Genomic DNA, 26,421 nt, shown 5'->3' on the forward strand with positions numbered 1-26,421 from the left:
TGAAAGTCCTGCAGTCTTACCACTTTGTAAAAAAACACATTAGCTTGTGTGGGCTTCTATTCTAAAGATGCAGGTTGTATCACATCTTGCATTCATTGTTTGTGTGTGTGGGGGGGGGGGGGGGTGGGGGGGGGGGTGGGGGGGGGCAGCAGGGTCCATATTGCCTAAAATATTTCTTCTTGGTAAACAGCTGGACAATCAGTCAGTACAAACGATACATAATGTACGACATGGTATTTTGGCTGATAACCTTGTTCTGGAAAGCAAAGTTGTGTTGTATTTAGTTAATCTGTTTGCACTGGACGCGTTTGACAAGTGTCAAAGACCAGTTTTCCTTCTTGTGTATCCCAACATAAACATACAATAACAAATCTGTGAAAATTTGGGCTGTCGGTCATCGAAGTTGCAAGAAAATAATGGAAGAAATCACCCTTGTGAGCACAGATTTGTGTGCTTTCATTGAAGTCTTTTGCAAATTACCCCTTTCTCAAAAACTATGTTACTTCAGAGATGTCGTTTCTGACCTGTTATACATACTACCAACAGCTCTTCCTTGCTTGTTACCAAGTGAGTTTTTTTGCTATATTTGTTATGAGTAACCTAATACCAAAAGTGACTTTACCAGCTCTAATTGATTCGACCATATTTTTTATTTTTTTATTTTATATAATACAATCAATTAATGACACAGTTGACATCTTCATGTTTGTATTGATATACAAATAGGGAGTACATTTATTTTACCAACTACTCCATAGTAAACAAACGTATGGTGTTCATATTTACCAAACATTACATAATTTAATTCATTTCATTTAATATGTACAAACTGAACTGTACAACATTGATAATTTCTAAATCGACTCGAGTTGACACTAAATCAAAAGACTACAGACTTATTGGTGAATATTTACAAGGTCTAAAAAACATCAGCACAAGTTTGGTTTGGAAAATCAATAAACTTAAGCTTATTTTTTAAAGTTTCAAGTTTCTAAAATGGGAACAGTACATTGTCAACTGTGGACTAACTTACCTACAAGCTATTTTGGAAAGTAATTACGCATTATATTCAATAATATATTAATTTATTTCAACAATCTGGCTATAATTTAACACTGTCACAAATATTATAATAATAATTTGGGGGGCTAATCATCCTTACTCGCAGCTTTAAGATTTTTCCCTGATATTACACTGTTGATCAGCTTTGCCATAAACGGTAACCATCCTCAGCGACGAGCACAATAGAAACCGACCGGTCTCAAAAGTCTTTAAAGTCTGAAAGCTCACTTGGTTGTAATATTACTACATGACCTAGGAATAATCTCGACTAGTTTGACTATTTCTTTACCAAAACTGAAGTGATACTTTGCAACATCAGAAAATAAAAATGGCTCAACACACAATAAGTGTATGTGTATTGGCTTGAAAGCACAATTCAGATAACCACTACAAATGAAGCCTATCATTCCAACTTCTTTGACTACAACAAAAGAGACTGAAGGACAGATATAACAAATCTTATTCTGTTCATCAAGGTTGATCTGAGGAAAAGAACAATAAAACAAATGGGTACTTTTCAAACACAGAAAAACAACAATTGGAATGGTCCTTAGTTTGATTTAGTCAAGACTATAATTTGCTATGGTTACAGCTAGATCACCATAGCAACAAGTATAGGCTACTCATAGCAACATCCTTAGCAACAGCTGCTGATTCAGACAAGATCTTAGACACTTCAGCGAAGACCTACATGATCTTAGACATTTCAGCGAAGACCTACATGTTCATTTAGCTCAGTTTTATTACCACAGGTCATTTTGGTTGGTATTAAGCAGTGTGCAGAATTCACAGCAAGTCTCACCTACATGTATGTTGTTTTGTTTGTTCTACATTAATTTCATGAATTTCACTATTAAACTGACAGTGAGATAACCCACCACAACATACACCGTGTGCCACACACTAAAACCAAAGTCCACAGCCTTTCTTCAAGTCATAACCAAAGTTCTTGGCAGTCCTTCATTTGGGGGGGGGGGGGTTGTTTTAAGGACTCAATGGACATGGTCATGTGATGATTTTACAGTAAAACCATTGAACTGAAGTTTTCAAAATCTTCAACAGTGCCGTCTCTATCTAGGCAGGATTCAGAAGAGCCACAACAAAGCTTGGTTAGGGTGGAGGCAGGCATATACAACTTAAGTTTATAACATAAATGTGGTTTAATTACCACATTCATAATGAATGTCTCTGATAGAAATTCCATCTACACTACAAAACACAGTGGCTTTGCACGTTTGGATATTCTTGAAAATAGTTAGACAGAAAGAAAAACAAAAAACAACAGCAACAACAAAAAACAGATAAAGCCCCACCTAATGTCCTATTTTTTTTCATGATAGATTGTGCGAGTCTCAAGAACATCCTAACATGTGAGAACCTTTTGAAAACCCTGTGTAAAAATCAACGTTTAATGGAAACAAACTCATGGAAACAAAGTTGTGGATTTTAACGGGTCCCAATGTTTGTAAATCAGCGCGCCTTGAACAATGTACACCATCTTGGGAAACACCTCCAGTCACTTTAACACCAGTTTATAAAATTGTATACACATTGTTTCAAAAAATACTAATATCAGCACTTGTAGTCTGCCTTTGTACAAATGTTCCTTTTATCTTGTAAAGGTTCTCAAGATGCCATCAGTTGAAACGTCTTGAGATCATGTTCCCCATCGTCAGCCTCTTTCTTGGGGTAGAATTGCAATCTCGATCTGTTGGTGATAGTTAAGGATGTTTCTGTGCTAGGAAATGCAAAATCTACTTATTATTTAAACACTAATCTTACTAGGAACTATGCTCAAACTAGACTTGATTCAAGTCCCATTCTCGTGTGAGAGGTCCCTAAGCTATTACCTCAACTTACTATGAAACAACCCGTAGCATACAGTACAGTGCGCGCTCGCCGTGAAAATGTGGTCCCGAGAATGGGACTTGACGAAGTCGTTTCTTACTCTGCACGTTGTTATTGGAAAATCTCCCCAAATGGGGAGATGTACAAAACCAATGGGAGCGTGGAAGCGCTGCCCTGCCGGTAAAATATTCATTATACACTGTGACATCACAGTAGAAGACATTGTAAAGGCACGCGTCTATACGCGGCACGCACTTGGGTCGGGTAAACTCATTAGCAGGCAAGGGGGGTGTCGGTGTCATAAGTCGTTTTATTGCACTTACCAAAATTCAAATTTTGCAAACAAAACCAACCCCAATGTATGTTACAACGTATTACTTAAATTCAAATGAACATTTAGTGCTTTCTTTTTTATAATTAATTGGTTATTAAAAACTGTATTTCAATCATCAACTAAGTACTTAACCCACAAGTGACAAATGAACTAGTCTTCTTTTTGGGTGCGTTTGATTGGTCAAAACGTATCACGTAACAATGTTACATATTCATAAGTGAATATATTTACATACCAGGTGACTTCGACATCGTCAAGTCCTTGTCCCGCATGCGGAACAGGTTTTGGAATGCAGAACATCACAAAACAGTAGTTTTCTGGGGATGGCACGGGATTGGGACTTGAGTCAAGTCTGCTCAAACTAGATACTCAGCTCCAATTAGGAAAAATGCTTAAAAAGGGAATGTTGATCAAATTGTGAATTCTGATAAAAAAATGGGAATGCTGATCCAAATAAAAACACACTCCAAATGGAAAAGTTTGGAACGCTGGGTGGCGAGGTAAATCTCCATTGCTTACATAGTTCCGAGGATGCGCACATTACCAAGAGCAATGGATTTACCTGGTCTGCTGCCACCTAGGAAAGTTGTGTTATGTGAAAGCGCTGACCTTTTTGGCATAAGCTTTTGGGGAATTTTTCGGGCCATTTATAGTAATGATCTTACTAAATTTCTGAGAGCAAAACAAAAAATTAATGGGAAATCCAATTCGAATAGGAGGAATGGCATGCCTAATGAGCCCAAATGTGGAGTTGGTGGCGAGGAAGGGAGTATTGGGAAGAGAGGATTAGAGGAGGGGGGGATAAGGGATCTTGGAGCAAGAAGCATCGGGCTTATTTAACTCACAGCTAATTGTGTGACGTGTGACTGTGCATTTAAGTCTTTATAGTCAAGGGAGCCTTAAAACCACCTAAAGGCACACTTCCAACCTACAAATTAAATATGAAAAGGTTTTTGAAAGGATACGACTCTGAGCCCACGTTCATAGGGGTCAACTATAATGAGCCCCCTGGGACCGAAGACCTCCTCGTTCATTGTTTGGATGTATGTCGCTGCTTCTTTCACATGCTAAAAAGTTGAGAGAGACGGAAAAGAAAATAGGTCAAAAGAACCCTGATCAAGTTATTTTGATTTGCTTCCTTAAGTACAATCTTTCTTAACTGCCATGTACAATTTAATTGTTTATCTGCAAGATCTGCTTTTTTTATCAAAAACATTGACAAAATAGGGAGACTGACAACATGTGGCTAGATAGCTCGGTTGGTAGAGCGTATTCACGTTAATCTGGGGTCGTTGGTTCAAATCCTGCTGTTGTAAAAACAATTTAAAATTTAACCAGTCAGTTTCCATTGTGGTAAGGGCCACCTCTATAAGGAAAGTGTTATTTTGTATTGGAACTTTGCAAAGGGCACAACAGCAAAAGCAAAGGGCACCACAGCAATTGTTGTGGGCTTTTTTCGAGGCCTGTGAAATTTGAAGAATTTGTAGAGGTGTCAGAACATAGGGGTGTTAGAACATATGTGTGCATAAGTGCACACTTTTCAACCTTCATTCCTTCTTGAATCAAACCTGCCCCACTAGTCTGGTTCCTACCTTTGCATAATGTGTTTCTAGACATATGAGAGCCAGGTAGCCAGTCAAGCAAGCCAAGCAGCCTTCACAGAATACCCGTAGTTTTAGCGATTCAGCAGTGCCGTAGATTTCATTCAGACGGTGAATAGTGGTCTCAAAAGTCTTCTGATCCACCTGTGATACATAGAGGTAGGGAAAATAAAGCATCAGCAGTGAACGATTTCATCCAGGAGGAACATGGCTTACCAATACATTCAGACTGAACTCATTTTGTACACACAGAATTTGCTCGAGTTGCAAATCATGGCTGTTGAGTAAAAACTGACACATTTTGTGTAGCATTTTGCTTTGATATAGGTCTTCAATTTCAAGGAAATTGCCAACAGACCACACAGGCTTGTAACTCCAAACTTTTTAGTTGACCGTAATTATTGACTGAAAATCTTGGTGCATAACAGTACAACATGTTAGCAACACATTGGAAGCATTAAGCAATTTTTCCTGATGAAGATCACAGCACTTAAAGCTTAACTGCATTTATTAAGCGCGTTAATACAGGTTCAAAGCAATTTGCAGTCAAATACATACATCATAATACGGAATAAAAACATGAGCACGAACAGCATTTCGGTTTAAAATACACAACAGTAAAAACAGAAGCAAATGGAGTAAAAATTCCAATAAACACAAACACATTATACAAAGCAGACTGGTCTAAATCTATGTAAATGTTGAGGTGTTTCACCGGTTCTTCTCAGAACCCCACAGTTGATATGAGAATTATTTACAATAGTGGCTCTGCAAACCTCACTTCATTGTATTCTCACTAATTTAAAATCCTACAAAAATCGGATAACTTCCTCATCAGTTTTATCTTTCATGCTGTAGTGTAACCCCAAAACTTTACCCAAAATACCAGCCATTATAATCAACTTCCAAAACAGAAGAATCAGTGAACTGAAGATTTCTACTTGACCTTCAAAAGAACAAATAAAAAAAGGGTGAACAATTTGTATAAAAATACCTACCCTGTCATTAATATCTAGAGGCAGTTTGGTCTGGAATTTAACCACCATGCCATCAGAGTAATCTCTTTGGACGAAAACTTTGCCGATTGGATGGGGCTGCCGCTGTATACTCTCCATGGCCATTGGCTGAAAAAAAAAATATTAAAGTTATTTAGTATTGATTATGATTTTATTATATTGATATTATAAATATTATTATTACACTGTAGTTGCAATAACGTAACCCTCAAGCCGACTGGGAAGCGGGAGAAGGGTCACTTTATCAAAACTATATTATCATATATACAGCCATTTTTATCTTTATTTTATTTGAGCATTTTTATGCCTCTTGAGTCATGGTTATGGTGGTGCCAAGAAATTGATAATTTAGTTCAGTTGTGCAAATTTGTAACTCCCATCCTCATCACGACGGTTGTCGCAAGTATGTGGACCAGTAACCCTGGTAGGACGCAGTCAGTGCCACTGGTTCCTGCAACGGAGGAGTCCAACCTGGGCTTGACCGGTAGAGACTATACCAGTGTGCCAGTGACTGGGGCTCTTGGAAAAGTTTCCGTAGCTTGGAACACTTTTGAACTCGTGAAATAAACTCAATCTAATTCTAATATCGAGGTAGTGCCAGGTAGATCTAACTTAACTACCTTAGTAATCATGGTAAAATAGCAATATTAATAAATGACCAGATATTCCTCTTTTGAGTCAAAAAAGGAAAATTTGACTTTTTGTAAACTAAACAAAAATTGAATTAGTGAAAAACAAAAAGGATACAGAAAGTTTTCCGAAAAAAACAAATACAAAATAAAGAATTAATTACTTAAAAGTACGTTTTTACAGCTCTTTTTACTTATCATTTAGCATATAAAATAGGCTTAAAAAATAACTTATATGACAGAGTTTTCCAAGATGTTTCACAAGTTAAAGTCACAACACAAACGGAGGATACAATGTTTGCGGAAAATTTGTGTTTGTGAAAACAATAATTAATTGTTGTCTACTCTAAATTTTTAATTAATGAATGAAACAAGCACAGACTGGTGTACAAATAACTAATTGAACCAACACCGAAACTACACATTAGTCTTAACAACACACTAGTCTAACAAACACTAGCGTTCAAGAACTTCTTCTACAAAGCCAACAACATGATTTAAAACACAAATTTTGACTTACTTGCGCAGCGTAACTAGCACCCGCCATCTTATGTCATCAGAGAGACTCGCGTACTGGTCATATGGGATCGAAACCAGATTCTATGGTGTTATCCGTCATCATAAAAGAGGCAGAAACCAGACTTGTAAAAAAGGCAAATCGGTATCGGTCGACTGTTGAGGGCGCTGTCGCAAATATTCGCAAAAAGAGAAAAGGAATTTAGGGCGAGACATCCTGGGAAAACTGGGTGCTGTTTTGTCGGTTTTTGACTACTGGTACTCAAAAATACAAGATCATATCGTAAGTTTCCTTAATAAGTAATGCAACCACAACTCCTTATTGGTGAGAACATTTATTATTTTGCCATTGTTTAGTTCTAGTAAAACTTTCCATAAATTAATGAATTTATAAATGTTTTCAATCATTTATATTATTTTATTTAATTATGCCCACTGTGACTGTATTGTACTACTAAATATTACTGTGTGGGAATATGACTCACTACGGGGGTGTGTGACTTTATCTGTTGTATTGTGTTTAGTGACTTTTTGACAAAAAGGGGGGGAATTTTTTTTGCAATAATACAATTTTTTATTGACAATAGTAAGTTTAACTAATGATAGACCCAGTAACTGGGGCACTGTACTCCTTTTTTCAAAATTTTGACATTCTCTGTCGTACGTCCGATAATGTAAAAATTTCAAACAAAGGACTGTGTCGTATGACCGATAATGTCAAAATTTTGAAAAAAAGGAATCTAGCGCCCCAGTCACTGGGTCTAAATTAATGATAGTTAATTGAAATTGTGTCAACATATAGAGTCAAGTAGCCCCACAAGGATAAGGATTCAGCTATCCTTGGCCACACAAGTGGGGCTAAGAGTCAAGTAACTTTTTGGGGGTTTATTATATTTAGAACCATTGAATTGAATGATTGATCGGATAACTTTCTGTATGACGCCACCACTTTTTCACTCATTTGTACAAAAAGGGATATCTCATTAAGGTAAATTAGATACAATATGTGGTAGGCCGTACGGAAACTTTTTTCTGATTGATCCATGCTAATCAATTTTATTTTTAGAAAGTGACCCTCCTTCCGTCCTTCTGGTGGTGAACCTGCAACTTAAAACCTAACGGCCAGTGGTGCTAACGGCAAGCATGGATGAATTACAATCATCCATTCACAGCCATTGTGATAGCTGTTTCAAGTTGTGGTGCAATGAACAGGAAAAAGAGGGTGTGTCATGTCTGAACATTAGCTGCTCCCAAGACTGCGGATCTCGACTACACACTTGTAAACTGAATGACCATCTAACTCGGTGCCCCAACACCCGGATTGAGTGTTTCAACAAGAACAAGGGTTGCCCAGCCACCATGCTGCGTAAAGAGTCGGCCAAACATCTCATTCACTGCCCAGCCTTTGTTGTCATGTGTGGAGTGGTAAGCATTGGAGTGTGGCACCCAATAGCTACTTTTTTTCCTAAGACAACTAGACAGGCACAATGCCAAAAAGACGAAGATCTTGTAGAGACCAATGAATTCTAGATTCAGTGTGATGCAAAGGTTTCTATTCTTATTTTCAACACACTCTATCATTGTATATGATTTCTCAAAACTTTTCCTGATTTCAGAGTTCTCTCAAAATCTCCTTTGCTTTTACTTTTTCTTGACATAAGTAGAACAGATACCAGAGAAAAAAAACCTCAATATATGTAGACAGGTGATGCACACAGTCCGTAATAAGATGAATAATAACTCATGGTAGGTTCCAGGTCTATAAGTTGTAAGTGGGAACCCACTGCATGCATTTCTTAGGAATTGTTCACATTTTTGGAAAATCTCATTCCTGATTCTTAATAAATTTCATCTCAACCCCCAAAAGACACTATTTTGCATTTTTCAGGATTTTGAATTTCTTCTTTCTTCATACCCCGGCCTTATTTCAGGAATTTCGAAAGGATGAGCTGCTGAGGCACTTCCAGTCTGATGGCGAACATGATCAAAAATGCTCTCCCATCCTTGCTGAGAAGATCGCCAGACACAAAGCAGCGGAGAGACTTGGTGAAGAGTCGGAGTATGATCTCAACATCCCGGCTGATAACTGGACGGTCTCTAACGAAGATCGCATCAGAATTCAGGAGGAGAAGAAGAAGAAGAGAGATGAAGCAATGAGGACGTACGGAACCCTCTTGATTAAACCGACCCTTAGCAGACCCAATAATGACCTCTGGAAGGTCCCGTGGGAGGGTAAGGAACGCCTCTTATCAGAAGTCATGGAAACATCGACCGATCCAACATCTCCTTTGCCAGCAGAAGGTGACCAGGCGGCCATGCTGTCCCCACTGAGCCCACAGCCTGATCAACTGCTCTGGCAACCTACTCTTGAAACATTACCATTCACTGTTCTTAAGAATATCGGACGGTTCCTTGACGCTCAGGGTCTCACGGCGATGTCGATGACATCACACTTCATGCGTCGGGTTTGTGCTAGTTTGCTTCAAGAACGAGGTATGGTGACCACAGGATGGGAGAGACAGGTGGATGACACATGGGTAGAGGCACAAAAGGTAAGGTTTTAAAATAAGCTCCAAAGATTTTGATAAGGTAGGGAGAATGCCAGCACATGGATATATAGCTCAGCTGGTAGAGTGCTGATACATTAATCTGGAGGTTTTTGATTCAAATCCCCCTCTAGTAAAAAAAAAAATTGCAAATTTTCAAACTGCATACAAATTGACAGACAATTAACTGTTATAAATAAAACAACAAGATAGATAGTGAAACCACCCAACCGACCAACATAAACTTCCAGAGACTTTACATGAAAATAATTCAATAGAGACTCTCATACAATCTGCCAGACATGTTGACCAACAAACTAAGAGCACAAAACTAATTGAGACCAAGTGAACAAAATTCATAAGAAAACACACCTTTGGTTGACTGAGTATATTTCCTCGGACTTGGCCTTATGTCATGATAATAATAATTATTTAGCGCTTGTTACACCCGAAGGGCGTCCTAAAGCGCTTCTATCATTTATATCCTATAGTCACTGGGCCATTTTATTCATTCCTTGAAACCATCTCAGCTCCCTGGTGAATTACAGGCTATGCAACCAATATTCATTACTAAAGCTAAATTTAAATCATGACACTAAGTACCGTGTGTAGGTCTGCAATCAATACATGATGTCATATTGTAGCCTGGCACAGTTTATCTATCATTCAAAACCATAGTGATTTTTTATTGAGTTGTCAGACAGTTTTACAAACATAATTAATTTGTGTGTTTTGTTTTTCTACTTATCCCAGATATGGTACTTTGCTGCTGCCTCTACCAGCGACTGAAGCCTAAACTAGCACTTTTTACGTACTTTAATTTCTCTTGACCACCCATCCTCAAATTGCAGCTAGATTTTGACGTAAGCATCTATTGCTTAATCTATTTTTTAATAAAGTACCTTACACCGCACTGTGTAATTTTTATAAATTCTTTTAATGAGGCATTATAGACTTTTATCATGCTGCCTCCATCGTGATCAGTTCCTTGTATCAAATAACAACAATGAATGCTAATAATAACGTTGCTAATAGGATACCAGACTATTTTGTTTTTCCAGCCTCGGTTTGGTTACATCGATATCAATAGGAGAAATTCAAGATGGCTGCACCATGATAAAGGTCTATCCGGTTGTGACCAAAGATTATGGAGCGCTAGCTGCGGAACTCGTGCTGAAATGTAAAATCCCACTGGATGCCATTTCGGCAAGTAACTCTTTTGATACAACAATGGGTCAGTGCAGATCAGTGCAGACAATTGCCATTCCTATCAATATATGAAACAAAACATTCACTTGCTGAAATGACGCCCATGCGTGTTTCACGTTTAAAAATAGATAAAGCTTCAGTTCCGCATCTTGTGCCTAAATCTTTGGTTGTGACCCCTCCTTTGCCTTCCTTGTAAAATTTCTAGATTGAACACCCTTGAAATAATGTTGACTCCTATGATAGCCCTTTGTAGGACTCTTCGTCTGTGCTCTACACAGATACAGAGTCCTAGATCTGAGTTTTTTTATTCTCACTAATCCTGTGTAATGCCAGGTAAAGACGGATTTATTTTCATCAAAGTTTGGTTTGTAGAAACTTTGTTTAAAGACACTGGACACTATTGGTAATTACTCAAATAATTATTAGCAAAAAACCTTACTTCGTAATGAGTAATGGGAAGAGGTTGATAGTATAAACATTGTGAGAAACGGCTCCCTCTGAAGTGACGTAGTTTTCGAGAAAGAAGTAACTTTCCACGAATATGATTTTGAGACCTCAAGTTTAGAATTTGAGGTCTCGAAATCAAGCATCTGAAAGCACACAACTTCGTGTGACAAGGGTGGTTTTTTCTTTCATAGTTGTCTCGGAACTCCGACGACCAATCAAGCTCAAATTTTCACAGGTTTGTTATTTTATGCATATGTTGAGATACACCAAGTGAGGAGACTGGTCTTTGACATGTACCAATAGTGTCCAGTGTCTTTAAAGGTCTGATACAAAGAGTGCATCATCACACTGTAATGATGACTAACTGTCATGATGTAGCTGATGAGATGTAGGTACATGGGAGACTAAAGTAAACAAGTTGGATGTCATACTTTGGAACATTGCAATTGTTTTGGAGTAAAGGTAACTCAATAAAGGTTGTATGAGTTAGGAAATACATTTGTAGATGACGTTTTGGTTAAATATAAATGATCAAGCAGAAACAAACATGTAATTATTTACAACACAGTACTATGTTTACTTATGTACTGTGCATGGATCTTTTCTGTTTGGCCATTTAGGAGTTTATATTTAGCAATGACCAATCACAATTAAAAAGTAATTAATTATTATAAAACATACTTTTAATAAGGAAAAAGCCAATGTACAACAGAGGAGCTTCTTGTTTTATATGTAACCTTGATTTACCATATTCGAGCAAAATCACAAAACACTTACTAACTTCACTTGGTTTATGAATTGATAACTTTCTAAACATGAACCTATCATATTGGTATTTAGTGTGTCTAACACCTATGTATCTGCTGCACAGAGTTAACACCTATGTATCTGCTGCACAGAGTTTTTGTTACTTCAAGCTGGCATACAATTGTGGGTAATTTTACAAAAAAATCACCCATTTCAGCGTTCAAAAGCATTTCTTATGACAGAAACTTTGGCCTCATAAGAAGACCTCAGGTCTTTGAACAACATAAAAATCCAAGTTCAGTCTTGCTACATACATTGTTAATCATCTAAGAAAAACTTGCTCATTGCAACTCCTATCAGATTAAAGTTACCAACCAAAATACCAAGCTACCTGTACAATTTTTGACCAGTGTCCTGCTTATTTTTGCTTAGCTGGAAATGGTAAGCATTATTTCCTCCCTGTCCACTTTGACAGTGAAGACATTCTTTTCAAGAAGTGTTGGTGGGGGATGTATTGGGGTAGGGTGTGGTGTTTTTTTTTTTTTTTTTTTTTTAATTGCCTAAAGGGTTAGCACACAGATTTATAAACTATACTAATATCTATGCACATAATCTATTTTCACAAAGGTATATTTAACCTTTTGTATGTTAATTATTAGTTTGTGGAATATCACAGGGATTGTTGTCAAGGTGACAGGAGTAGTTACTTATTTAGAAGGGTTTGCCAAAATACAAATATTTATAATCATACTCTAAAATCGTTAGTTTCCATCTAACAGTGGTAGTTTGCTAAAACTAACTTGAGACAATTTATATTTGATCTAATACTTGCAAAATAATTAGTGCAGGAATAATGTGAGAATGGATAGATCGGATAAATATATCAAGAGTGAATGTTTAAAGTGGTCAGCAATATTTATAATTTGTTTTTTTAAATACACAATTTGTTTTGAAAAATACATATATATTTGAAGTGAGTAATTTTTTTATCTTTAATTTGTTTTACTTTTTTGAAATACACACCACTTGAAGTATATTTGCATAATTAGAAAAAGGTTTATTGTAATAAAATATTTGTTACCTGTGTAACCAAATCAACAGTTAAAATACCTGTAAACCATTCACAATCCTAACTGGACACAGATTTATTTGTACACACATTGCTAAGCAGGATCATGTAAATCTATCAGTTTCAGGCAAAACAAAATCTATTGATTGATTTTCCCTTTCTTCCCTTTTCAAATCATACAATTTACTGAAATGTCTTGTTTACATTTATTTGAAAATTGTGTATAGAGCACCCCATTTGGTTTATAGACAATAAGAATTGTTTGTTATTTTGGGGATGACTGCTCTGTGTTCGACACCCCTATATATTGTTCTGAAAACCATGTGGTGGTTAACCCCCTCAATCTACACAACAGTGTTTAGGTAGCATGGTTGAGGTTAGATGGTCAGGATGAGAAAATAACAAATTAGGGGGGTGTGGGGGGGGGGGAGGGGGTCAGAGCATGTGTGTGTAACATGGTAACATGCGTGTAACCTGTTACTGACACCAAAGTCTGTAATTTGATCACGACTTTGACTATATTAATTATAAAATACAACTATAATGAGAAAAATTATAGTGTAGATTATAATAATTATAAAACTTATAGTGTATTGATGAAATAAAAAGCACATTGAATTTCGAGAGATGCTTTTGTTGTGTTTGTTATTTGTTATTACTCGTTTTCAATGGTTATCCAAAACAGTGTTTAAATTTATGTTCATCAGAAACAAACAGTTTGTCATTCATACTATTTCTTTTTATTAGGTTTGGGAGAAAAAAAATAGCTTGAAAGTAAAATAAACTACATTTGTTTATAAAGAACGCATAAATAAGGATAAAATGGCACACCTTTACTTTTAGTTTGTTATTGCCACATGTTGTGTGTTTACATAATGACGTCAAACGTGTCTCATCGGACCATCTTCTCTCCTGCCGAATCGAGCTTTCTCATTGGTCAAAATATTCATTTATTATGCTAATTACGTCAAGGGAGGCAGGTTTAGCGCAGTTTTACGGAGTGCACACTCCTAGTCTCAGTATGGGTTTATTTACGTTTTTTAAATTATACCACTTTTATACTTTTCACTCAAATTACTTCCAAATTTAGATTTTTTGTAACAGTTTTGTTATTACTATATTTTGTTTATGTTTAAAAATGTCGAAAGGGAATAATAAACGAAGAAACAATTTGTAAACATTCCCATTCAAAAATAGGAGGGTCTCCCCTGTCCGGATTACGGAAGCAAAACATTGCAACGCTGTGTGTATGGTACGACTTTACGTGCGTAATAAAAACAGGTTTTTCACATACGACAGACAAAAACAGACGTGAAAATGGCTACTAATTCACCACGAAGACATGGAGAGGAATCGTTAAATGGTAAATATTCATAGATTGGATTGTTTGTGCTTTCGTCCAAGTCTTTCGGTTTCTAATGCATGGCTCACAGTATACATTTTGCAGTTGGTTTAGAAAAACAATATAGAAACATCTGGATTCTAGGCCAGCAGGGGCCACTGCACTGCATGACGTTTGTACGTGCTTGGTCGCCAACGTCAGCTCGAAAATGCAGGGACGTGGCTCGTTGAACATTTTTTCAACAAGTTGGGAATTTACTGTCCAAGATTGGGTTTAGAATAACCAGTAAACCTCATACCAGGTCAGGTCACAAACAAACGAGCAGTTGTTCGTGTGTAATTAATCTGCAATAAATTGTTTCTTTTATAATAAATTATAAAGTTATTAGATTACTGCTCTTTTTCTCTATGCTTTGAACTTTTGCTCGACAATGAATTTTATTTGCTGTAGTGACACTTGTCATCATGGAGGAAGAAAATTAATTTCCTTGTGGGCTGAGTGATGGGCTCTTCTTGTAATTGTATTGTTATTCTGTAATCTTTTGCTCTAGGTAAGAGCATTGAGGGAGAATATTTATCCATATCTCCAGATCCAGATTATCTTAACTTGTTGGGAGGATATTTTACTTACTTACTAACTTACTTACGATTGATGGCAGAAATTGTTTATAGGCTTATGCCTTTGTGACCCCATATCCTATCATTGATTCCTTCCAATAAAGGCATCAAGCTCTTTCTTGAAAGTTGACCCTGTTTTGGCATTGACTATGTGTGGGAGAATGTTCCAATCGTTAATGATACATGGGAGGATTGATGTGTGATGTGACTGTGAGGCAACCCTTTGAAATTAATCAAATGACAAAATCAAAAAGGGTGTAACTGTATGGCATTATGGATTGATTCTTGGCAGTATAAATCAGTATTGATATGGAAAGTGATCTGCTTAGGTCTCCTTGTTGCGAAACGTAATCTTAAAGTTCTGGGAGTATACATACTGATTCTTAAAATAAACTAACACAAATTTAGAACAAAATATGTTTGAGGGGTTTTCATCCTAGCTGTATATAAATAAAAACAAATTATTATTTCCATACTTCCATGACAATATCGACAAAATCAATTGTTTGTGATGATGTATCCAGCAGGATATTTTGCTGACTGAACCAATGGAGATGGAGATGAACATCATCTTGTTTCTACTCCAGTCCAGGCATCCAGACAATTACATGCACCAGTCCAGACTAAGCAAAAATAACATTATGTAACCGTACAGCAGGATAAATCTCAATTCTGATAACTGTTTGGGTTCCAATCTAATTAAATTAAATACCGTCAATACCAAACTTTGTAGATTTGAATCATGTTTATTTTGCAGATTCCTGGGTAGTTTTCAATCAGGAAGGAGGTGATGGCAACAGACCTCACTCTATTTACAATGGTAACATGGAGAAGCTGTTGATGGAAGCTCAGAGGGAGTCAAGATCAACATCAAGGGGAAGTTCACAGGGAGGAAGGTACAAAACAAACTAAAACAGGCCTGATACTTTTCAGAGGGAACACCGGCGATTGCCCCTATGCCCCTGGTCATTGCCTTGGTGCCCCTGAATTGTTCTAGTTAGAAATTTACAATTTGTTCATATAGGATGCCCTTTACCAAGGAGAAAATGCCTTGGTGCCCTACTTGCTCTTTAAAAACGAAGTATACAGGCCTGAAATAATATGAAAATATAGTAAGGTTTTCAGAACCACCATTTATGACAGGGTTTACCCAAGTATTGGTCCATGGTTCATATTTTATAAATAAAGCTTCCAGAGGGATGCTTTTCTACACTAAGCTAGCCATACTTGTGTGGTCAACTCTGCAAGGATTCAGAGAGTTATAGCCACACAAGTATGGGGGGCTATGAACTAGCCAGCCGAACCACTGCTTAGAGATCATTTCGACAGGTGATTTTTGAACTAGAGATTGGTCAGCGGATTACTGATGGAGGTCAAACTCTGCATGAAACCTCTCTTCGATATGTTGCAGTTCAGAAGAAGAAAACAAAACTGTGTTGTAACCTATGACTGTTTGGATCAGATTGATTAGATTGAAAAGATGTGAACCATTACCTGTATTCTGATTGGATCATAACCACTAGTCACACTGCCAGTCTGATCACAGAGACGATTTGATTTCCTATACTAAATTTGGGTCCCTCAAATAATGTTTGCACTGAGAGCAGAGTATACTAAATTTGACTGATCCTTTTTTTGCATGTGTTTTGTAGCCCCAAAGGTCCACCCAGTCCGAATGGCAGTGGTGCCAACAGTGCCCCAGGGTCTACCTACAGCAATGGCTCAGACAGATCACAGGTAAGTCAAGTTTTAAACAATTTTTTTTTTTAAATCCAGCAGACCCTCCATTTGTGTGCTTTGTATCCCTAAGTTTGAAAGTTTTAAAGGAACACGTTGCCTTGGATCGGACGAGTTGGTCTTTGAAAAGCAATTGAAACCACTTGTAATGAAATGCATATTGGTTAGAAAGAGGTTTTAAAAGTAGAATACAATGATCCACACAAATGTGCCTCGAAATTGGGTGGTTTTCCTTTTACCTCGTCGACAAGCTCGGCCATTTATGGGAGTCAAATATTTTACTCCCATAAATGGCCGACCGCGTTAGTTCGCAAAGTAAAACGAAAACCACGCAATTTCGAGGCAAATTTGTGTAGATCATTATATTTTACTTTTACAAAATCTTTCTAACCATATGCATTTTATAAAAAACAGTTACAAACACTTTTCAAAGACCAACTCGACCGATCCAAGGCAACGTGTTCCTTTAAAATGCAACTGTTTCTTGTAGAGTGCTCATAAATGTAGAAGGTGGCCATGCCATGGGTTTTGGTCTATAAGTTGACCCAGATCTGCCTGGAATCATGTGTTGAGTTGATTTATTTCCCTGGGAATAATACTCCAGAGATCGAAGTACACAGAAACTGGCTGTCTGTCTAGGATGTCTACGTGCCAAATAACACCCTGTACCAGCCTGTTACAGACACCATTCACAACTGTCTCTGGCTGCTTGGAGTCTGAACTATTTTATTATTTTGTTCAAGCTATGAATGTTGTTGACTGTTTTCCACACAATGCATGATTACTATTTGAAAATGGAATGTACTTCATGTATGCCAACCTTAAACTTGGTAATTTATGTGTGATCTCTGTTTTACATTGTGACAACCCTTGACCTTTTGGGTATAAAATGCTGTATGGATTGGAACGGAGGGGTTCTTCCTTCTGGAGACATGCATTCCAACCTCCTTGGTGACTCACTGTTCTTATACCACACAGAGATCCTTGTAGTTTGATTGTTGGTACACATGTCAAGTGTCGTCCTTTATTTTGCCATGGGTGCCCTCGATGCTCTAAAATTCAGGGTTTTTTTTCTTCAAAATAAGCATTCCCCGCACATTTTTTCCAAACAGCCAAACAAGGTATGGCACGTGTGTCACGTCAGAAAAGGTCTGCATAGAAAGGTCTTCCACATTGGCTAGAATTAAAAAAGATTTGTCTCTTTTATGGGGGTGAAAGTAATGCAAATGAAAAGATCTACATGTATGTGATTAAGATAAATTTTATGCATATCATTTGTACATTGTCACACACACAAAACTCACTACTTGGCTTGTCACTTCGTCCATGCCATAGTCAAGACTTTACCTTGTGAATTGTGTTTGTTTTGTGACAAAACGGACTCAAAATTGCGTTTGATATAGTCATAAAATCAAACCCAAACTTGTCACCGTACTGATCCAGTTAATGTTGAGATTGTGCTGAAATATAGTGACTTTAAATTTGTTGATGTTAATGTGTTTCCCATTCCCTGTAGCTGTATTTTCTATTTTACAAATGAATGCATGAATTAATGTGACTTCCCTAGATATTACATAAGTAGCTTAGTACCAGCACTTATTTCTTATCTTTGTGTGTTCGTGTGTGTATTTATTAACCATAATGAAGGACATGCATACAAGTGTACGTGACGATTAACACTACCCCTTAAGGTTGATGAGTCATTTGTATGCACAGTGTGCTCTGATTTTGGTCTTTTGTAAAGGTCACCAAAAGAGTTTTAAAAATGAAGAAAGTTAGAGCGAAGAATTTTTCTTGAACTTTCAGGTGGTCAAATTGTGTTGTCAAATTCCCATTGTTTTATTTTCATTTTCTTGTGTCTTATCTGAGATTTTGATTGATTTCCTTTAACAGAGAAGATTTTTATTTAATTTTGTTCACTTAAGTGGATAGACTGCTCTATATTCTGATATCCCTATGTTTCGACAACCCTTTAATGTTTTGAAAAAAACACTTTTGATTCACACAGCAAGGTTAGGGTTAGGGTTGAGTAGGAAAATACACTAGGGGGTCTCAGAATGTAGGGATGTTGTAACATAGAGATGTAACCAAGGAGAATTTAACCTAATGTTAGTTATTGGCCTACATAGTATTAGTTTCAACAATCCGTATTTATGCTGTGTATGTAGGCCTACTGCATATAAGAGTTATTGACGTTATTAAAGGATGTTTTAACTTTAGAACCTTTCCTGAGATTGATTCCAACTGCACTGAAACCATTTTGGCGCTTGAAACCACTCTGTAGCAGTTTTTTTTTTTAATGTGAAGCTATTTATCTTGTCTGTTTTAGACCGCTCCTCTTCTACCCGGCTCTAGTACTGCTGTGGGTCATGGTACAGAGTGGATTTGGGATTGGTCCAGCAGGCCGGAACCACTCCCTCCAAAGTAAGTAAATCAAGTAATGACCTTGTGCGTGTTTTTATGTTTAGTTTATCTTCTGTAATTAAAGGAACACGTTGCCTTGGATCGGACGAGTTGGTCTATAAAAAGCGTTTGTAACCGTTTGTTATATAATGCATATGGATAGAAAGTTGTTTTAAAAGTGGAATACAATGATCCACACAAATTTGCCTCGAAATTGCGTGGTTTTCCTTTTACTCTGCGAACTAACACGGTCGGCCATTTATTGACTATAAATTTGACTCCCATAAATGGCCGACCGTGTTTATATGACGAGGTAAAAGGAAAACCGTGCATTTTCGAGGCATGTTTGTGTGGATCATTGTATTCTACTTTTACAACATCTTTCTAACCATATGCATTTCATAACAAACGCTTTCAAACGTTTTTTGACCAACTTGTCCGATCCAAGGCAACTTGTTCCTTTAATTGTCACATTTTACTGTTTTATAATGTTAAATAATTTGAATGTCTTGATAAATATCTTGGAATATCCTCTTGTTTTCAAATTGGTGAATCAGAACATGATTTGTTGTTTTTCAGGGAGCTTTCTACATTATCATCTTGCATTTGAACTTCCTTTTATTGTATTTTACTGATGTGTTTGAGTACTTGGCTTATTCTCTGTGCACTAAAAGTTACTTTTGTATTTTATTTTCGGATTTTATTCAATTGCCTTTTTACACATTGCATTAAGTCAATCTGATACAAATCATTTTATTGTGAGATACTTTGGGATATTGTACCTATTGTAAATGCCTTTTATTAGGTAATGTTTTTATTTTCTGTTGTATGAATTCCCTTTAAACAGTAAGCAGGGATTACCCTTCAGGCTTCTCGGCCCAATTTCATGGCTCTGCTTACTGCCAAATTCTGCGTTCACAATCACCATTTGCTGCTTACTGTGTAAGCGCCAAATGTCTGTGCTAGCTGTGTAAGCAAAGAATGCCTAAGTAATGTGAAGTGTGCACAAGCATAAGTTCCCTGAGATGCTTTAAAGATGTAAGCGCGGAATTCCCTGCTTGCACCGATTGTGTGCTTTTGGAAGCAGCCATGAAATGGGGCCTTAATGTGAATGCAGTAACTGCTTTAAACAGTAATATCTTAGTCATTGTTGCGGCCCTTATAGACCAATTGGTACTGGTCAATTTACAAGATGGTCAAGGGGTCATCAAATGGCCATGTCCTCTAGGCTTTGATTTCTCACGATCATTTCCGCTGAAGTATCAATCAATCTCGGGGCTTCTCTGCTAAGGCTCCTGCTAAGGCTCTGCATGCAGTACGCACTGCTCCAAAATGCAGGTTAAAGGCTGACGTCAGCGCGCAGCCTGCCCAAGCTGAGATTTGAGAAAGGCCCATGGGATGTGCCCCTTTAAAATAGTTTGTTGACCTCTCCATCATTTTAATAAGCAGTTGTCAGTGAACTGTCTAAGTGTTGTTTTATAAAGGGGCCACGGTAAGGTAAACCTTTGGAATCTGTTTTATTAGAGATATTACTTTTATTTAGTATGTACACTAAATGTTATATTGTAAAGGTTTAAATCTAACACCCTTAAAATTTCACACACCAACTTTCTAAAGCCTGCTGCAAACTTAAATAGAAATGTGAGGACAAAAAAACCCATTATTTTGGAGTCACTACAATGTATATGGAAAACAGGGCTTACTGATCACAAAATTTTGCTTCACGTTAACTTTAGTGTGTTTAAACTATATAGGCTTATTCATTATTAGTTTTGTTAACAATTTGTCTAGATTAGAGGTTATATGCACAGGCTACATTTAATGTACTTTACATAGGCCTACATGTATTCATATTATTTAAACAAAGAGCCTGACAAAATAGAGCATATTCATACTCAAATGCCAATCACATGTGTGTGAAGTTGGATCTTATCAAAACATGTCGAATAGGATGGAAAACGTACACATAAGAGTTTGGCTTTTAGTTCTTGGAGAACTGACTTCATCAGTGTACATGTATTTATGCATTCTTGATTGGTTTCATTTTTCAGGGAGTTTCGTTTCAAGCATCCTGACCACACCCGGCTGAGTATCCGCAAGTCCAAAGCGATGAAAAGTAACTTCTTATCAGCTGAAGTCCTGAGTGTGTTCATTCCGTCCCTCATCCTCACCAATTTACTCACCTTGGGACTTGGGTAAGTATGTTAAAATCTCAACCCTTTTCATGAAATATGCTTAATACATTCACGCGTACATACAGACCCTGTTGGTTGGCAAACGCCATAGAGATGTGCACTAACATGACTAAGCAGACGCACAATCGCGTATGCGTCACGCAGCCATTAGCCGTGTACAAAACATCGCGAAGTTTCCTCATTTTTGCCAACCAAATTGTAGTGCGCACGCACTATGTGCACAGTCGGAGCATGTCATGAGAAAAAGATGTTTGGCTATTGGACCATTACAGTCTTGTCGTTTCAAAACAAAAGAACATGTAGAAGAGCAAACAATGGCAGCCAAACTTTTCACAAACAAAAGTCAAAGTTGAGCCAACATGTCTAAAATTATGTTAATAAATAAACTTATAAATATTTTTCATTAGCCTATACACCAAACCATCATGCATGTCATATAAAGTTAATACCTTTTAATAAATCGGGTTTGTTTGTTGTTGTTTTGCAGTATCTACATTGGCCTGCGTGTTATTTCCCCACGATCAAGTTGAGTATCAAGTTAAGCAGCATAATGCATTCATCAAGGTAGCCTGTTCGAATCCAACTAGTGCAAAAAAAAACTACCATTGAAGAGATTTGTAAAGAGTCTTAAGACATGTCGCTACAATCTGATTTTAAACTCAAGAGTCTAACAAAATAAATGTGCTCCTGGTCAGGGTACGTTGCCAACATTATGTGCACTTCTTTCAATTGGGCCCAATGTCATAAAGCTGCTAAGCATATATTACAGAAAAGTCTTGCTTTTAAAACAAACACAGGTTACCAGCCAAATAAACATGCAGTTTTTACTGGTAGTTCCTGACAGGTTCCCTGTCAAATTTTGCTCAGCAAATATTTTTTTGTTAAAGGGAAGGTACACGTTTGGTAATTATTCAAAACAAATATTAACTTAAAAACTGACTTGGTAACAAGTATTGGAGAGCTGTTGATAGTATAAAACATTGTGGGAAACACCCTCTGAAGTAACGTAGCTTTTCAGAAAGAGGCAATTTCTCACTAAAAAAATAAAAGACTTCTAGCTAGAAGTCTTTTATTCCTATTTGAAAGTACACAAATTCGTCCAACAAGGGTGTTTTTTCTTTCATCATTTTCTCGCAACTTCGATGACCAAGTGAGCCCAAATTTTCACAGGTTTGTTATTTTATGCTTTGATGGGATACACCAAGTGAAAACACTGGTCTTTGACAATTACCAAACTTGTACAGTGCCTTTTAGAAATATCTTCTGCTGAACAGCTTTATGAAACTGAGCCCCAAGTAAACTGGTGTAAGAGTTAACTCAGTTTATTCTACAAGGTTAATACATTACTTTTTGTGCACACAAATCTAAAGTGAGTTTCAGCAAAAAAAGTTATGATTGATGTTTTATCAATCAAACATATCAATCTGTGTGAGTTTTTCACAATGAATTCTAAACTAGCCTTGAAACAAAAACGAAGACTGGTTAATATCTCTTTTGAGAAGGTAAATTTGGTATAAAATTTAGGGTTATTTCCAATTTGATATTGAAATTGTATTTTTTCAATGTTTATTTTTTGAAAGATAAGGTTATTGTTCTGAAAGATGAAAGATTTCTCATCGTAGATGTCTCAGCTTCAAGGGTGTCTCAGCTTCAAATGTTCCTTTGTGTATTCGTCATCACAGCTATAGTCATCCCCAGGTCCAAACTGTAACCATAGCAACTGGTTCTGCTGTCTGTTACACACAATAGTTAACGATAAACCATGAATGTCATCTCAATTGTGGCAAAATGCTAAACTAAACATGTTTCCATGGGACCCATGTTTTGTAATCTACATCTTACTCGTTCAGTAACAAAAAGTAACTGCCTTTATGACTCTCAATGGTATGATTACAAACTGCTGTAAAGCAATTCACCATACTTTACCGTTAGTTTTGATAGATCTCCTAATACTACATGTACATAAGCTTATGCTCTGTGTTGAGTGTACATTTTGTGGCTGCCATATATGAACCAGTGTTATCAGATGAGTGTGACCTGTGGAGGAAACTGAGTCTGACCACGACGGCGAATTGGTTGAACTAAAATGTGAAATCGTTATTGTTTTTTGGTAGAAGTTGCCTGAGAAGACAAAGAAACCATTGTTTAGCAAATGTGACCCCATGATCTGACCTGTAGGGAAGTGATTCAATCATTTATTTATTTAGTTGTTGACAAAAAAAGTTATTTCCAAAGAATTTAAACTATGCTGCATGTATAAAAGGCGGATTTGGGATAATTAAAACGGTGTCGTAAAATGGACTGTCTGATTTTATAATTAAATGCATGTCTAAATATTCATGGAAAGGAAATTGACAGTCACTTGACATGACTATTCCTTCTTTAAAAAAAGATTTAAATGGCGTACTGTCTCACCCAAAGGGAAGCTTTACATCTTAAACAAAAGTAAATGAAATTAAGGAGTAAAAGTTTGTATTTACTGCCTTTGTTTTCTTTTAACTGTATATGGGTTCTTCATCCTTGGCCTTTTGAGTATGATTTCAAAAAGTGTAGGTAAAAAAACCAGGTTTGTTGTATGTGTATAGTATAACATTTTATGAAATTCAGAAGGCTTCTATAGGTAAGATTTTTGTTAAGCATTTTAATATTCAAGACTAAATAGGGGATCTTTATGTAACCAACTAGGGTTACCAGGGTTACCTGTCAAAGTCACTTCTGATTATGCACCTGATTTACATGTGCAATGTATATTGGTTGCCTATAAATACATCAACCCATTGTTTCTTAATGATTGAGTTTTTTTCTTCACATGGTTGGAGAATTGCGGTCGAGTCACCTGTGTCAAGTCTAAGTCGCATGGCCAGTCGAGTCATGTGCAAAATGTTAATATTTCTCTGTGAATATGTCAATCAAATCATCAGAATTGATTTTATTATTGAAAAAAAAAATTGTATTGTTGGTGAAAATAAATGACTCCCGGGTCACAAATCCTTGGGGTCAAGTCTGAGTGATTGGAATTGTGACTCAAGATGGACCCGAGTCCGGGTCCTGGACTTGAGTTCTACAGATCTGGGTTGGAAGGAAAGGAGACTACGCATTAGGCTTACATAGTCAGCAAAAGTTGACTATAAAGTAGGCGTTGGTTTTAAACTATGAATCAACATCTTAAATCTGTTGAGGGCATTTTCAAAGTTGGCAGCCGGCATTATCAGCCACAAATATGAAGGGTCTGTTTTAATTAATAAGTTGACGTCATGGGAAAGGTGATGCCGCCCTTGACTCTGGTCATGGGAAAGGTGATGCCGCCCTTGACTCTGTAAACACTGGTCGGCATTATAAACAAAAATGTTGTGCAATTATGCCAAGATTTTAGCAAATTTATATTTGATAATCTAGCACATGTACATGTACTTGCAAGCTTCTACAGAACTAGGTTATGGGCTGTGCTGCCTCGTGTTTGCCATGAACAAATATGTACACACCAAAACGTCTTACGGGTCACGTACTAAAGTATGATCCTACATTTAAGGCCTCCCATGTTTGGTTACTGTAAAGACAATGTGTTTGTGTGTCAATTTAAACACGGAAACGTATCAATAATGTATATTATTATTAATGTAGGATATTTAAAAAAGTAAATGCATGTTTTCATAATTAACTTTTACAGTTGGGATGGTTTATCAAAGATTTCGTTATTTTGAAGCTTTTAATGCAAATGATATTTCTCAATCATGCGTAGTATTTTTCTGGTTAACTGGTATTTATTGAAAGTAATTTCTCTACATGTACATGTATGTCGTACTTGTTGAGATGGCAGGCAAAGATGGCCCAACTTCATGGCACTGTTAACTGAAATTTCATCCTCATAAAACACCACTGTCCACTTTGAGGCTATAGAGCTTGACTTCTGTGCCAGCTTTTAGACAAACACTGTTCATGTTGGTACAAAAAGTGGATTGATTTGCCTCCTGGCATTCCACCTGTAAATGCAAATTCTTCCCTAAGGGCCATGTCACACAAGGCAATTTACAGGCAACCAGTTCCAGGCAATCTCCAAGAAAAAAAAGCATTCACATTTGATTGTTTGCCTATTGCTCTTGTGGATCGTGAGACAATGTTTTAAAATTGACTCATGTGCTACCAAAGTGGTCCTGTAGCATGCACTGCAGGTGGTTGCCTCAAAGTCGCTGTAAAAGTTGCCTCGTGTGACCATAGAGGTCTCTGTCCTTACTCTATGGTGTGACAAGGCCCTAAGATAAAAGCAGTGCCATGAACTTTGGGTATGTAGCAATGCCTACAACCTGTGACTTATGTAAATGTAATTTGTTAACCAAGTCTGTAAAAACAAAGTGAATTAATGCCATGATTAACTTCTATGGTGCATGTCCTCTGGTCTTGTTTGGCTCGAAATGTTATACCACTAAAACCACGTCTCATGCAGTTCGTTTCAACTGTTAAAAGTTCTCTCATGCACTCCAGGTAACAATGCACCAAGTGTTTTTCCCCAGACATATTATTAGGTGCCTTATTTTATTGTTGAAAGTCTCAGGAAAAGCACTTGTAATCTTGAAAGTTTACAGTACAAGAACGAACTTACCAAATAATCTGCAGAGATACATATCGAGGTCTTATTGGTGACAAAATATAATTGTTATTGTGAATATTAAAAAGTGAATAATGAAAATGAATTAACATTTACATGCACACTAATTGTAGACGGCAGTCTTCAGAAGTGGACTTCTGTAAGTATTTGTGATTTAAAAATGGGCATTTTATTCAAAGCAGTGAACTTGCGTAAAACAAAGAAAAAGTCAAAAGAATGCATGGCATACACGAAAGATATTTAAGTTGTAAAAAGATAGCTTTGTATACAAGGAATCTGTGGTTATGTATTGTTATGTGTCTCTACCATCTACTGTATTATTTTAAGAATAAATAAATGACGGTTGCAATTGCTGCAGCATATTAAGGATTTGTCTTCGGTCCTTTCACTTGTGATTTAAAAACAAATATTCCCGTTCCGATTTACGCTAGCATTTTAAAATGTGCAATATGCTTACACGTTTAAGTGGAACACGCTGTGTTTAAAACATGTACAATGTA

General features: G+C 36.9%; 3 protein-coding genes across 5 annotated transcripts; 2 read left to right on the plus strand and 1 right to left on the minus strand.

Annotated features, from left to right (window-relative positions):
- Window positions 1–2,029: 2,029 nt before the first annotated feature.
- LOC139941059 (golgin subfamily A member 7-like) lies at window positions 2,030–7,091 on the minus strand. Its single transcript, XM_071937475.1, has 5 exons — window positions 7,011–7,091; window positions 5,844–5,969; window positions 4,837–4,989; window positions 4,210–4,311; window positions 2,030–2,770 (listed from the first exon to the last, which is right to left on the minus strand). The coding sequence occupies exons 1-5, from the start codon at window positions 7,035–7,037 to the stop codon at window positions 2,735–2,737; spliced, it is 444 nt and encodes a 147-aa protein (XP_071793576.1). The 5' UTR covers window positions 7,038–7,091; the 3' UTR covers window positions 2,030–2,734.
- Window positions 7,092–7,192: 101 nt separating this feature from the next.
- On the plus strand, window positions 7,193–13,430 carry LOC139941000 (uncharacterized). Of its 3 annotated transcripts, none has more exons than XM_071937406.1 (4): window positions 7,193–7,289; window positions 8,073–8,431; window positions 8,938–9,558; window positions 10,306–13,430. In XM_071937406.1, the coding sequence occupies exons 2-4, from the start codon at window positions 8,150–8,152 to the stop codon at window positions 10,339–10,341; spliced, it is 939 nt and encodes a 312-aa protein (XP_071793507.1). In that variant the 5' UTR covers window positions 7,193–7,289; window positions 8,073–8,149; the 3' UTR covers window positions 10,342–13,430. The 3 variants fall into 3 exon arrangements, with proteins under 3 accessions (XP_071793507.1, XP_071793509.1, XP_071793508.1); XM_071937408.1 differs by having other exon boundaries at window positions 7,205–7,289; window positions 8,077–8,431; XM_071937407.1 differs by having other exon boundaries at window positions 7,226–7,331.
- Window positions 13,431–14,249: 819 nt separating this feature from the next.
- Window positions 14,250–26,287, plus strand: LOC139941112 (BCL2/adenovirus E1B 19 kDa protein-interacting protein 3-like). Its single transcript, XM_071937548.1, has 6 exons — window positions 14,250–14,387; window positions 15,741–15,879; window positions 16,636–16,720; window positions 19,050–19,144; window positions 21,175–21,318; window positions 21,806–26,287. Exons 1-6 carry the CDS (start codon window positions 14,342–14,344, stop codon window positions 21,846–21,848), a joined length of 552 nt encoding a protein of 183 aa, XP_071793649.1. The 5' UTR covers window positions 14,250–14,341; the 3' UTR covers window positions 21,849–26,287.
- Window positions 26,288–26,421: the final 134 nt, after the last annotated feature.

Source organism: Asterias amurensis, chromosome 8 (genome assembly GCF_032118995.1).
Source record: "Asterias amurensis chromosome 8, ASM3211899v1".
Taxonomy (NCBI): Eukaryota; Metazoa; Echinodermata; class Asteroidea; order Forcipulatida; family Asteriidae; genus Asterias; species Asterias amurensis.